Source organism: Tigriopus californicus, chromosome 3, assembly GCF_007210705.1.
Source record: "Tigriopus californicus strain San Diego chromosome 3, Tcal_SD_v2.1, whole genome shotgun sequence".
Taxonomy (NCBI): Eukaryota; Metazoa; Arthropoda; class Copepoda; order Harpacticoida; family Harpacticidae; genus Tigriopus; species Tigriopus californicus.
The window spans coordinates 9,052,770-9,065,258 of NC_081442.1; the positions used below are offsets into that span (position 1 = coordinate 9,052,770).

The 12,489-nt window shown below is 40.7% G+C and overlaps 2 protein-coding genes across 4 annotated transcripts in view; one reads left to right on the forward strand and one right to left on the reverse strand.

Annotated features, from left to right (window-relative positions):
• The first annotated feature begins 158 nt into the window (after positions 1-158).
• Positions 159-9,413, forward strand: LOC131877538 (methionine adenosyltransferase 2 subunit beta-like). The gene is made up of 5 exons (XM_059223234.1): positions 159-420; positions 4,055-4,242; positions 8,368-8,520; positions 8,655-8,848; positions 9,051-9,413. Exons 1-5 carry the CDS (start codon positions 185-187, stop codon positions 9,318-9,320), a joined length of 1,041 nt encoding a protein of 346 aa, XP_059079217.1. The 5' UTR covers positions 159-184; the 3' UTR covers positions 9,321-9,413.
• Positions 9,317-12,489, reverse strand: part of LOC131877537 (ETS-like protein pointed) — an 8,482-nt gene continuing 5,309 nt past the window's right edge. The window contains exons 1-5 of one of the 3 annotated variants that reach the window (XM_059223231.1): positions 12,228-12,483; positions 11,613-11,822; positions 11,194-11,517; positions 10,100-10,513; positions 9,317-9,698 (exon numbers count right to left, since the gene is read on the reverse strand). In XM_059223231.1, coding sequence (XP_059079214.1) covers positions 9,474-9,698; positions 10,100-10,513; positions 11,194-11,517; positions 11,613-11,822; positions 12,228-12,419 — 1,365 coding nt within the window. In that variant the 5' untranslated portion in view covers positions 12,420-12,483 and the 3' untranslated portion in view covers positions 9,317-9,473. Of the gene's footprint in view, positions 9,699-10,099; positions 10,514-11,193; positions 11,518-11,612; positions 11,823-12,227; positions 12,484-12,489 lie in introns of those variants that run through there. The other 2 variants (XM_059223230.1, XM_059223233.1) reach the window with 2 other exon arrangements.

Sequence of the window (12,489 nt, forward strand, 5' to 3'; positions counted from 1 at the left end):
TGATATTTTGATTCGTTCAAACTTACCGCTCTTTTATTAGGGCCGCCAAAAGCTCCTCTTGACTATTTTCACTTTTCACCCACCTCTGACTCCATTCGACTCTTTAAAGAGTCGATTAACTTTTTACATTTGAACGTCTTGGGAACCCTCGTCATTGTTTACGTATTGAGCAAAGAGTAAGTGTATGTACTTCAGGAGACTTGGAAGTGCACTCTGTCCACTGAAAACCACTCCCGTTCTCCGTTCTGCCCTGTTGTCCGATTTAGATACTTCATTCCATCGTTCAGTGAAGACTACCAATATGAGTGGGTCGCCATCGGTTCTCGTGACCGGGGGATCCGGGTTATTGGGTAGAGCCTTGATGACAACCATCGAGAGCTCTGGGAAGTGGTCCAGTGTGACCGGCACAGCTTTTTCGAGGTACTGTGAGTTTTTATATGGAGTACTCCATGGTTTTTGCTAAACCAAATCAACCGGCCTTGTATTGATTAACTTGACCTTAATCAGATTGTAAATATAAACTTGAATTAACTTTCACAGGTTTTGGCTTTCTTTTAATTAATGATTACTCAATCAGTGGCAAAGAACGAGAATTGACCAAATGAAACATCCTCATTGGCGAGACATGTACTATGTAAATAACATTATGATATCAAATCTTCAAGGATTCTCTCAGAATGCTCGCACTCCCTCAATCAAAATTCAAATGAAGCAATGTGTTTTATAATTTAGATCAATGAGCCCTGGGATCATGGTGCGAGTAGAACAATGCTTTGGATCCAATTGTGTGGATGCAGATTCAGACTATGCAAGTGATATTCCTTAAAATATCATATTTAGGTACGGTACTCAAGTGCCATGAATAAGTTACTGAACAACGAAAAGTCTCAAACGACGCCTTAAATTTAGTAGTTGCTCGTGGATGCATTTCCAGGAAGCAACCTTTGCCCACACATCGCGCACAGACTCTCCCATTAGTAAATGGGAGAGTTTTCGCTACGTATTTAAACTTATTGTCGAACCGAGTTTCTATATAACAGTAGAAACGTTTTCATTGGTTTGGGGTGATGATACAAATGTAAAAGTCCAATATTCTATCGGATTTCCCTTTCCAAGGGCATTTTCTCACGCTACTTTTTTCGCACGACTTTGTGCATCTATACTGTACATCTTTATCAACTGGCTTGACTTCCCTCCCGTTTCATGGAGTATTCATCCGATATTTGATGCTTGCAAGTTATTCTTTTAGAATCAATTTGTTTTGATGTAGAAAAGATCGGAAAGTCAAAATCATGTCCCACGTCTCCTTTCTCATGTGTTATAATTAGACTTCGAAAAAAGTTAAGCCTGAAAAAAAATTACCTATTTTTGGCCTTTTTGGCCGGAATTTCCACCTTTTTTTCCGCCATTTTTTGCTGGATTTTCCATCTTTTTCACCAATTTCTGCTTTTCCGACTCCTTTTGGTCTCTTTTCATAATATTTCTTATATTTATAACATATTTAGCCGTTTTGTCACTTGAGTCCTATTCTCTCTCCTTCTTAACTTGTTCCTTGTTGAGGACCTTTTTACGCATTTACTTCCGTGCAACATGATCAGATGAAGGATTAAATACACATCTGGATGCTTTTAGCAATTTTCTTTTTGTTTAGGTGTTCACCGGTTTTTCTAACCGCTTCAAAGCATTCAATTCTCGAAATAATTGAAATGAAAAATTATGTTTCGTCTAGTTGTTACCACTTGAACTTTATTACAATATTTGATCTAACAACAAATATATCAAATTCCACTCTCCTTTTTTCGGTTTAGGAAAGTCTACATCAAAAGAGAGAAAGCCTGTAATTGAGCTATATCTGCCGTCATGGCATCGATCCGACGCAAAATCATTTTTGGACAAAAGCACTCTCAGCACCGTAGGCTCAGCAAACAGTAGGCTACAGAAGAGATTTTGATTGTTTGAACATTTATTTTTTTTTCATTTTCGCACATTTTTGCACACAGTCAAAATTGTTTTTCGTATTTTTTTCAACTTAAAATAAACATTATTTCGGCCCATTTTTTGAGGTCTAATCATAATTATTAAGCAAACAATCATCCATCTTGTCTTAATATAGTTTTCTTTGAATAATGTTGGTTGGAAAGCATAATATTTTCTTGCGATGGTTCTATTTTTGACATCTAGCTGATTTAATTCCACGCAGAACCATATGTCGAGCTATTTACTTGAAGAAAGATTAAGGATTAGCGGATTTATGAGCAAAACTTATTTCAAAACTGCTTATGCCTTTGTCACGTTAACTTGGCAGGTAACTTTTGGCATAAGTACTTGCTCAAATGCATTTGGTTGTAGCCGGCGGTTATTCAATCGCTTAGGAGGAAAAGTGGAATAGACTCGTATAAACTTCTCCGCCGGCTAAATGGAACTTCCATAAATTATGAGACGAACAATAAAAGACAATCTTTGCAAAAGAAAGTGGATTCCCATGCCAAATCAAATGCATTACCCAAGACATACGAGTAAAGAAAATAATCAAACTCTTTGATTACAAGGAAACCCACTGCCATTGACTTATTTCTAAGTACTTATCATGTCAGCATCGTTTGCCAACTTTTCTCCGAAAAAAAGTGTAATCTGGTGTTTTGTTGAATAGGCTTCATGACATTAGGATCCAAAGCAAAAGATCTGGATTGGATAAGAAGCTTCATTCATGATAGGAAGCAAATTGTTAAGGTCGAGGGATCTCTTAGTGACATACTTGATGTCAAGTAAGGTGCTCCCCAGGGCTCCAACTTAGGGCCCCTCCTTTTGATAGTATTTGTTGCCCCGCTTCAAAAGCTTAGTATTACTGCCAGTCTCTCTTCTTATGTTGACGATGCAAAGTTAGTTTCTGGTAGGAATGGCCAAGATTCCACTAGCCTGGCAAAGGACCTAGAAATAATCTATTCTTGGGTTATTGTGAGTAATATGGCCCTGAACGGAATGAAATTCCGCTCAATGACATTTGGGTCAACAACTCCTTTGAATACTCTACTGGTAGATAATGGAGGTGAAGATATGGAGCAGGTCTCATCTTTGAAAGATTTAGGTGTAGTCCTCCAAAATAATGGAAAGCTCGATGAGCATATCCAGTTGAAGTTGGGTAAAGCCTTTCAAACGTGTGGTTGGATATATCGCACATTTAAGTCCAGAGATAGTATCACGATGCTAACTCTGTACAAGTCGATTGTTCAACCACATCTTGAATATGCTTCACCCATTTGGGCTCCAATGAGTTCAGCAGGTTTGCAAAAGGTCGAACAAGTCCAAAGATGTTTCACTAGGAACATCATAGGATTGAGAGAGCTCTCGTAATGGGAAAGACTAAAAAAGTTGGAAGTGCACAGTGTTCAGAGAAGGTACGAAAGGTATCTGATACAGTACGTCTTCAAAAGTATCCATGAGCTTTGTCCCAACCCAGGATTTAGGGTCAATTGTAGTGACCGTAGAGGCTTAACGTGCGTTTTGAAAGCACCTTCAAGCCCTCGAGAATCAAGGCTAGTTCGAACAATGAAGTCCAATTCTCTCTCTTCCTTCTCGGGCTCCTTCATTGTTCAATTTGTTGCCCTCTAATATTCGTAGTGAATACGTAGACCTTATTGATCCGGTAGCATCTTTCAAGTTAGACTTGGACAAAATTTTAAAGACCATTCCAAATCAACCCTACATTCAAAGGCTAGCCAGATGTTTTCTAATTCGTTGATGGATCAGATATCATGCAAAGATGAACAGGCAAAAAATTAGACAAAGTATATAATTTCATTTTAATAGTATGGGGGATTACATTTCCTGTAGCGGTTAGAAAAGCCAGTGAAAAGCTGAACAAAACCCAAATTAAATCTACCATTTATGATGATGGTGATGCTTAATTAAGTACTGCTCTTTTCAGTTATAAACATTCATTCATTTTGGGTCTTTGTTACTGCTATTCGCTCTGATAAGGCGATGTTTACGGACTCTTGGTTCATGAATATTCCTTTATGCATGTCCTCCGCAATTGTATTTTTGCTTGATTTAGAAATGGAGCCAATTTAGTCAAACTGGACTTGACGGACCTGGATGGGGTGAAGAAATTCATCGAGGAGACCAAACCCACATTTGTGGTTCATGCAGCCGCTCAGAGGTTCCCGGACAAGGTGGACAAAGACTTGGAAGCTGCTACTAAACTGAATGTCGAGGCCACTCAAGTACTCGCCAAAGCGATAAGTATGATACATTTTTTCGGTCCCATAAATTTATGTATGTAGACAAAAGTAGTCACAGATTCAGGATTGTTCTTTCGACTCACTTAGCATTTACTCAATAATTTGCCAAAATAGTGAGATTCGGTCGGTCAGACTTTGACCTCTATGGCACAAATGTGTTTGGAAGTAAATATTGAGGAAGATTAAGTGTCTATGTATTTGAGTTTATATATGCAGTAACTGGGGCATTTTGGTGACAAAACGCATGAAAACAAAACCAACAATTCTCATAAAACTCAGTAGTGGACAAATAGATCATAGGCTAATTTGGATTCTCGTGTTATCTTAATGTACTCCAAAATTCCACATAGTGGCTTTCTGTAAGATAGGTTTTGGAACGTTCTAGCTACTAAATGTTTTTAGGTACTGCAAAATTTTAATTTTGGGTGGAATGATTTTTCGCGTTTTCATTTGAAAGTTATTTCGCAGTAATAGATTTTCGATTATTCGCGGAGATTAATTTCGCAGAAAATCTTTTAAGGGGAAAATCGCACAAATTGATTACTTTATGTTCTAGACTTGGGTGGAGCTGACCCACAAGGAATTTGATGGTGACTTTGTAAGTGCTTTATTTCCTGACTAGAACATGTTTAAGTAGGCATGACTAGAAGAGGTTCGATTGAGCATGAGCAACATACTCAGCACCAGGATATCACGCTTTACAGTATGTAAGTTTTTGATTTGAAAATGATTTAGCGAGGGAAAAGAATGTCGAGATGTGTTTGGTATTGTAGGTCCTGATAATAAAGTTCTATTTTGAGCTTGCAACTAAGCTCATAATTAGTTGCTTAGCATAATTTGATTTGATCGAAAATGCTGCTGATTGTCGTAATCTTAAACAGCTTACATCCTTAGAACATGACGCGCTCTTTGGGAAATTGTAAATTACGGATTAATCTGATCTGTTATTAATCCTATTCAAGATTGAAGTAAGCAACATGTCAATGAGCAACACATCGATTAGCCAATAAAATGATACTGAAATAACAACGCTTGATCTAATATTTCATACGCAAAATCGACAAATTTTATGATGGGGTGAACGGGGTTGAAAGACCTTAAGGTATTAGGAATATATTGTATAGCGACTACTCCATGGTCTAATGCAGCATAAAAAAGAGAGTTTGGTCCTTTGGTCTTACAAAGCGCTATCTAGCGGGTTCATTACGAACTTGGTGGATTTTCTAGTTGGAAGAAGGCAGAGTAATTTTGACAAGGTCATGGATCACTGAAGTCAGATTTGAATTTTTGACAGCGTATTATGCCTTTCAGAATAAGAAAATTTCAATGATGAGAAGGTTTTCCATATGTTTTATTATAGTATATCATATATTGTAAATGAGACGTGTGATGAAATTTACTGTAATAAGCCAAGGAGCCATAAACGTAAAAAGATTAGTGTTGAATATTGCGTCTTGGAATGGCATTTTGAGAATACATAATTTCTATTTTGTGACAAGTGGGTTAACTTCAAAGTTGTCTGGGGCATTCCATAGGCATTCATTCTTGAGTGGAGCACATGTGTTCGTTTCTAAACTGACTGAACGTTCTAAAATATTCCCACGTGTTCTGATTCAATCTTTGGAGCGCGAGAGATGCTCTTTCGATCATTCAAGAAAACTATTTTGGATCTGGTTGCCAAAGAACAAACTTTTGCTGGCTCTAAAACGACCCAAAATCGGTTTCATAAAAAAATGAGGCTCTCATTCATTGCTCCTTATCGAGCTCCTGCGCCACCAAAATTTTGTGTTCTTCCTAGATGACTAGCCCTCTAGTTCTTCCCTTTGAACAGAACGTCAGATGTTAAAAAAGCTATTTACGAGACTGCAGACAGTTTTGAAAAGAAAACAATTAAAATGCCTTAAAGCGAGCTTTGCATTCTCTGCTTAGTATCCCCTCAAGGAGGTGGCAAAAAGACCAAGTGGATGTTTGGACACCCGAGTTTTGGGTTTCCCGGCCAAAAATTCGTTCACGGGAAAACGATATTTGCGAAACCATTCCGAGGAAAGATTGAATGTAAAACAAACCAATCAAAATATCTTAGAAAAGCACTGCGATGAGTGTTGAAAGGACATAATGCAGAGGGCACGAAAGAATCTGGAAATAACAAAATACTTATGTGATAAGACAAAGTACATCGGAACACGTAGCGCTTTGATTGAGTAATCTTTCATTATTCTCAACTTTGTTTCCAATTTGGTGGCAACCAAACACATACCCTTAATTTCAAGTGTTGTAGGCTTTACAGTAACCTAAGAATTGCTCAACTTTTCAATTTCTGATCGCTATTAGAATGTTGAATTCTCGGACCAAAAGAACTGAATCCTCCGTCCTTGCTCTTGTCGCAAAAAAAATCTTCATTATTCTTCTGAAAATTTTATTTCGATTCCATAATTCAGAAAAGCAGAATGTTAAATAAGGAGCTAAAGTGATGCATTTGATACATGCAACAAAAGGAATGCTTCGGAAGTTATTCAATTATCGATCATACTTAAACCGGTCTTGGAAATGCATATACTGGAGAAAAGGAAAAAGTCCAGGAAAGTACCATATCCGGTATTGGTGTGCTTACTTACAGTATTCAGTAAATTCATCCAGCGATTCCATATACCAAAAGCATTCTAAAACCTGAGTCATGCCTGAGTTTAGTGATTCTTGCTCGCCTTTGAAACTTTCGTTAGATTCGAGAAATGTTTTGTGATAAAATATCTCGCTCAAAATTCAGGACTATAATGTGTTTTTTCCTGTTCTCGCATTCCGAGGACAAAACATAGATGTGCGCATAATTTTTCCTTGATGTAAGTGGCTCATTGGTCTGCCAACATATCAAAGATTCAATCCCCAGTTAAAAAGAAAATACATTGCTGATCAAGCATTTAGCACAACTTTTTTTTTTGTTTTCTTGTCCTATTCTTCTATTTGCCCGTTTTGATTATCAATCGAATTGTTGATTGACTTCAACCTGTTGCAATCTCTAACGTACCTCAGATTTGAATTCTGCGTGAATATGAAAACATCTTTGACTTTCCCTTTGATAAGCTGTTATTGAATTGATGATTTATTTGATTATCCTGTTTTTTATTCATGCCTTGGAAAAAGTGATTGTGATTATTCAGCCATTCATCTTCTGTATTAATCTCAAGTCATCAAGAGAAGCTTAAGTACACCACTTCAACATGGCAAAGTTTTGCACTAGTAGATCCTGAATGACTTGAACAGATTGGCTACTTCTTATGCATCTTGAGCTCGATTTGAAAGGCTTAATTACATCCTCTTGGACATTGAGCTATATTTGCAAAGGCTAACAACATCCTTCCGCACATTTCGAAAGACAAGCTTGTGCAATATGCATACTGATTCACTCATCTACGACTGAATATTTCAGGCCGGTCCCCTAAAACTGATACATATGTTGACATTAATTCGTCTCTTCCAAATCATGAAAGAGCTTGGAAGGAAATCTGTTTCCGGTGTTGACTGGCTTATATGTCATCAACTACCTCAAAATACACCCTTGTAATCTTGCTAAAAATGTCAAATGGCATTTGTGCAATACGCATATACCCTATAACAAAGACATGCTTGGCGAATACCGGAGCCTGAGCTTTGATTAAAAAACAATGTCTTCACGTATCCGTATTTGTTTTTGATCTTGTATTTTCCACGTGTTTTGTTCCTTCTGTGTATGCAGTATTCAGGATGAAAGCATTATTGCTTAGTTACTACTGAAACGACTAAAGATCAGCCAACTCCCTCGTTTTCTTGACCAATTTTGGAAATGTGATCTTATTTTGAGGATCGTTTTCAGTGTGTGCTTCAGTGGGTGAGGGAATGCTTATTCGCCTTAGCTGGAAGGACTATTTTGAACGTCCATAAATAGAAAAAGGGTGGAATCGAACCTGGAATACTTCCCACACGATGAAAGAAAGAAAGACAAGTTAAATATTTATCTGTAGGACGCTCGACTGATTTCAACTTGAGAGTCGAATTATACATCGAGGAGCCATCAATTTTGATCTCCATTGGACTGTGTCTAATAAAAAGAGCATGCCCATATTGCTGTTTAATTAGAGCTATTTTTGAACAGATTCCTATGGTGGTAAAATGATCTACATCAGTACGGACTACGTTTTTGATGGCAAGGCGGCTCCCTACAAAGTCTCCGATCAAACCAATCCCGTGAATATCTACGGCAAACTCAAGCTGGACGGAGAGCTGGCCACCCTGGGAGTGGATCCGGGTAGGTCATTCCATGGTCATTCATATCGCCATGCTAATGATGTTGGACTAGACCAAGGACAATAACATTTGTCATTGGTCGTTGTTGGGTGATTGACTTCTTTCTTTCTCCATGTTTTTCGCCTATTCATTCAGAGAACCTCGTGCTCCGAATCCCGGTGTTGTATGGACCGGTGGAATATTTAGAAGAGAGTGCTGTCACCGTGCTATTCAAACTTCTGCTCTCGCCCACGGACCAGGACGTGGTCTCTGATTACGAAATCCGACGACCCTCACATGTGGACGACATTGCCTTCGTGGTCCAGAAGCTCCTCGAGGAGAAACACAAGGTGGGTCAATTTGCGAAGGATTGTGCCCTTGTACTTCTCGTACCCGAACAAACGATTTCTCGTGATCGTGCGTCTTACACAGGAAAGCAAAAATTTCAGGGGCTTTACGGAGAGCTTAATAAACGACAGATTGAGCTCTTCAAAGAGATATGTAGATGCTGCTATGCTTGAACGTGTTTTGACCGAGCTCTTGTTGATTTAGAGAGGTATTGAGATCCAAGGGATTTATCAGTGGTGTGGATTGGAGGCCTTGACCAAATTTGGTATGGTTCAGATTATGGCGAGGGCGTTGAAAAAGGATGTCAAGACAATCAAGGGGAATGCCGAGAAACCACCGGAAACTGGGACTCAGAGACCTTATGACACGACGATGGACACTTCCCGCCTCCAAGAGTTGGGCATCGAGCATCACACCCCTTTCGAAGTGGGTGTGGCAAGCGTGCTCGAGAAATGGAATCAAAAGTCGAATTGAACAATTATTTCCCTTTGTATTTACTGTATACGATTGTAAGTTGAGATTTAGACGAACGGATTTTAAGACGATAATAATATCAATTGCATCACAGCTTCTTCATGAGGATTGATTTATGCATAGGACGGCTCTGCTTCTTTTTTTTCTTCCTCTTCAATCACTATCATTTCCCCCCACAGGATTGATTCCGATGAGACTGAAATATTTCTTGGGATCACATCCCAGGATGGTCTCTAAATTGCAAACGAACCGGTAGACGTAACGTTTCCCAGCGGTTTTCTGAATGATCTGCTTGTCGTAGTAGTAGCGAAGTCCACGCGATAATTTTTCGTAGTTCATTTTGGGCTTGTTTTTCCTAATGCCCCAACGTCTGGCCACCTGCAGAAAAATCCGAAAGAACTGACGTCAAGGCAACATATTTCCTCATTAGTGATCCCCTCTCACATCGCCCCAATTACAGTGTGTGTTCTTCTCCCGAACTGAAGTTCACCTGAACTTTCGCTAGACAGTTATCAAGAAATCAAGCCCTCTAAATTATACGTAGTCATAATCCACTAGAGATCCCAATCCCAAGGGATGAGTCCAATCAAAAATAACCCTCCAACAACACAACCAACACAACGCCATTTGTCTTTCATGAATGTACGTACACTTCATTTGTACATGTTCACCAACGAGATTTAACTCGAGTGGTGTCGCTGACCCGTAACATGCCAACCAGGCAAGCCACGACCCACCCACCCCCTGTTTTGAAGAGTAATTTGACCGATGCTAATTACCTCATCAGGGTTGGCCATTTTGAACTCCCAGTCGTTGCCCGTCCAAGAAATGAAACTCTGGCAACTCTTGTCCGACAAGAGCTCCAGAAGGAATTGCCAAAGCTGGATTGGTCCCGCGCTCCCCATGGCAGGAGTCATTCGCCCCGTCGATGGTGGCGTATGAGATCCTCCGCCCCTCATCCCCATATCCATGCCACGACCCATGATCGGACTGTCGAACCCCGGGTCCAGATTGAAGGAAGGCATGCCAGGGATGCCATTTGAACACAGAGTCTGACCCAGAGAGACGACACCCGACGACGAGCTCAGGCTGGGAGGGGTTGGTTGGAGGACCGACGGTGAAGCCTGTTGTTGCGACTCATGAGAAAGAGAATGATGAAGGTGAGGGTGAGGGTTGTAAATGGTCGAATGGGTCTATAATGAAGAGAGAGAAGGAGCGAGGTAAAAACAACGACCACGGAGGAGAGCACGACGACAACCGGCCGATTAGAGGGAGTAGTAATTGCATTTGTCTTTCTATTGTTCTCGGTGGGTGTTTTGTCTATTGGTGGAAAGGCGTGAGATTCACAGACAGGGATTGTTCTCACTCCACTCTTCGGACATCATTGGGCTAGTAATCCCATGAGAACTGACTAAGCAAGTAGTAGGAAAATTCTCGGAGAACCCCTGAACGCTCGGAGAGATTTGTCAACAGAAATTAAGTAGTGGGTTTGGACAAAGGGAAAAGTTCTCATCTGATTGAGAGTCAAGATTGACTGGCTCTCAACTACCAAAGAGGAGGTAAATGATGTAATGGTTGTGGGCCATTAGTCAGTCGTCTGTTTGACCATTTGATGATGCCCAACGATTATCTTTATCGTAACCGAATGAATGGACCGGTGAATGAATGAATGATGACAATGAGGGCAAACGAACCATAGTCTGATTTGATTCATGAATATACCGCTTAAAGAGACGGAGCTGCGAGAGCTACCACTACTCATACTCTCACTTCCGTTATGAATTCCCCGAGGTGCTTTCCCGTCAAAAATCTCTCGGATCGACTTTGCCGCTTCATTAGCAATGGAACATAATTCAATTAATTCAATTCTCACCGGAAAGAATTCCATGGGCGACTGCGACGCGGTGGAGGAGAAGGCATGGATTCTGGCGTAGGCGTCCTGGCCGATGGAGGACGGAAAGAATGGTTGGGTGTGATGGACCGGGTCGTAGATGGAGAGTGAGGGCGAGAGCCTCGTGGTGAGGGTAATCTCTTGACCTCCTCCACTTCCAATCTCTTGAGTGGTGGTGGACACGAGGGCAATGGGATCTTGTTGCAAAAGTAACTGCAAGTGCTCATAGAGGATGTCACCCACGCAACGTGGCGCTTGGTCCATAAACGATTCTTTTGATAAGGCACACATTTCAGAGCCCGAGAGCTGGAAATACAATCATCATAAGATTATCCACTAGTCTTTTTATCGGCTCATGTGTTCCTTTTAGCTCGAGGTCTGGCTCAAGGGTGGAGGCTTACCTGAAAGGACTTGAGGAAGTCTTTGAACGTGTCCGACTCCAACGAGAATTCCCGCATGGTCCAATCAAGCCAGAGAGACACATGTCTGGGAGTCCAATCCCGGGGATTTGGGGGGATCTCCTCGTTTTCGGCTCTCTCCGACCAAGAGGAATAAGTCAATTTCAAGGCTTCTCCAACTTTCTTATTTGTCAAAGGAGTCAAAGGGGGAACCTGGAACAATCAAAGAGACGGCTAGGTTTCATTCATATCGCGCTTCTTCCTTTTTTTCATTCATTCCTTGGGCTCTTGGGTCAGTCAGCTCTCATATCTCGCGCCCAATCCTCATGAGAGGAGAGGTGCACATAAGTACACTCTCAAACTGCATTCTACACATGGCTTAACGCTTTTACTACACATGGCCTGATCTGATGCAAGGATAACATTTCTTATGATAAGCTGGGAAGATGATGACATGATTGAAAAGGTTCAACTTTCATGAGCGTACATGTTCGGAGAGGGTTGTTCAACTGGCAACCTCTTCGCCTCACAAGACAGAGATTCTAGTGCACTCCCACTTTATTGGGATCCAATTGATCCAATTTGATGGTCTAGAAATGCCAGGCTTTCAATGCTCACCTGTAAATGTCCCCCGGGAGTGGTGGGGATGGAGGAGAGCTCGAAATCGGCAAACGAGAACCGAACACTATCCACGGGTTCCTGTTTGATGTCAATGTGGAAATCTGCTTTGCGTTTCACTTTGGCGAGAGAAGTCCCGTGAACCAAGGACGCAGGGCCCAAAGGCGGAGCAAATACCCTTTCGCACAACATGTCGCTAGACAAATGTATCGTCAGCGAGAATTTATCACTCCGTCAATTGTACACTCCGATCAACTTAATC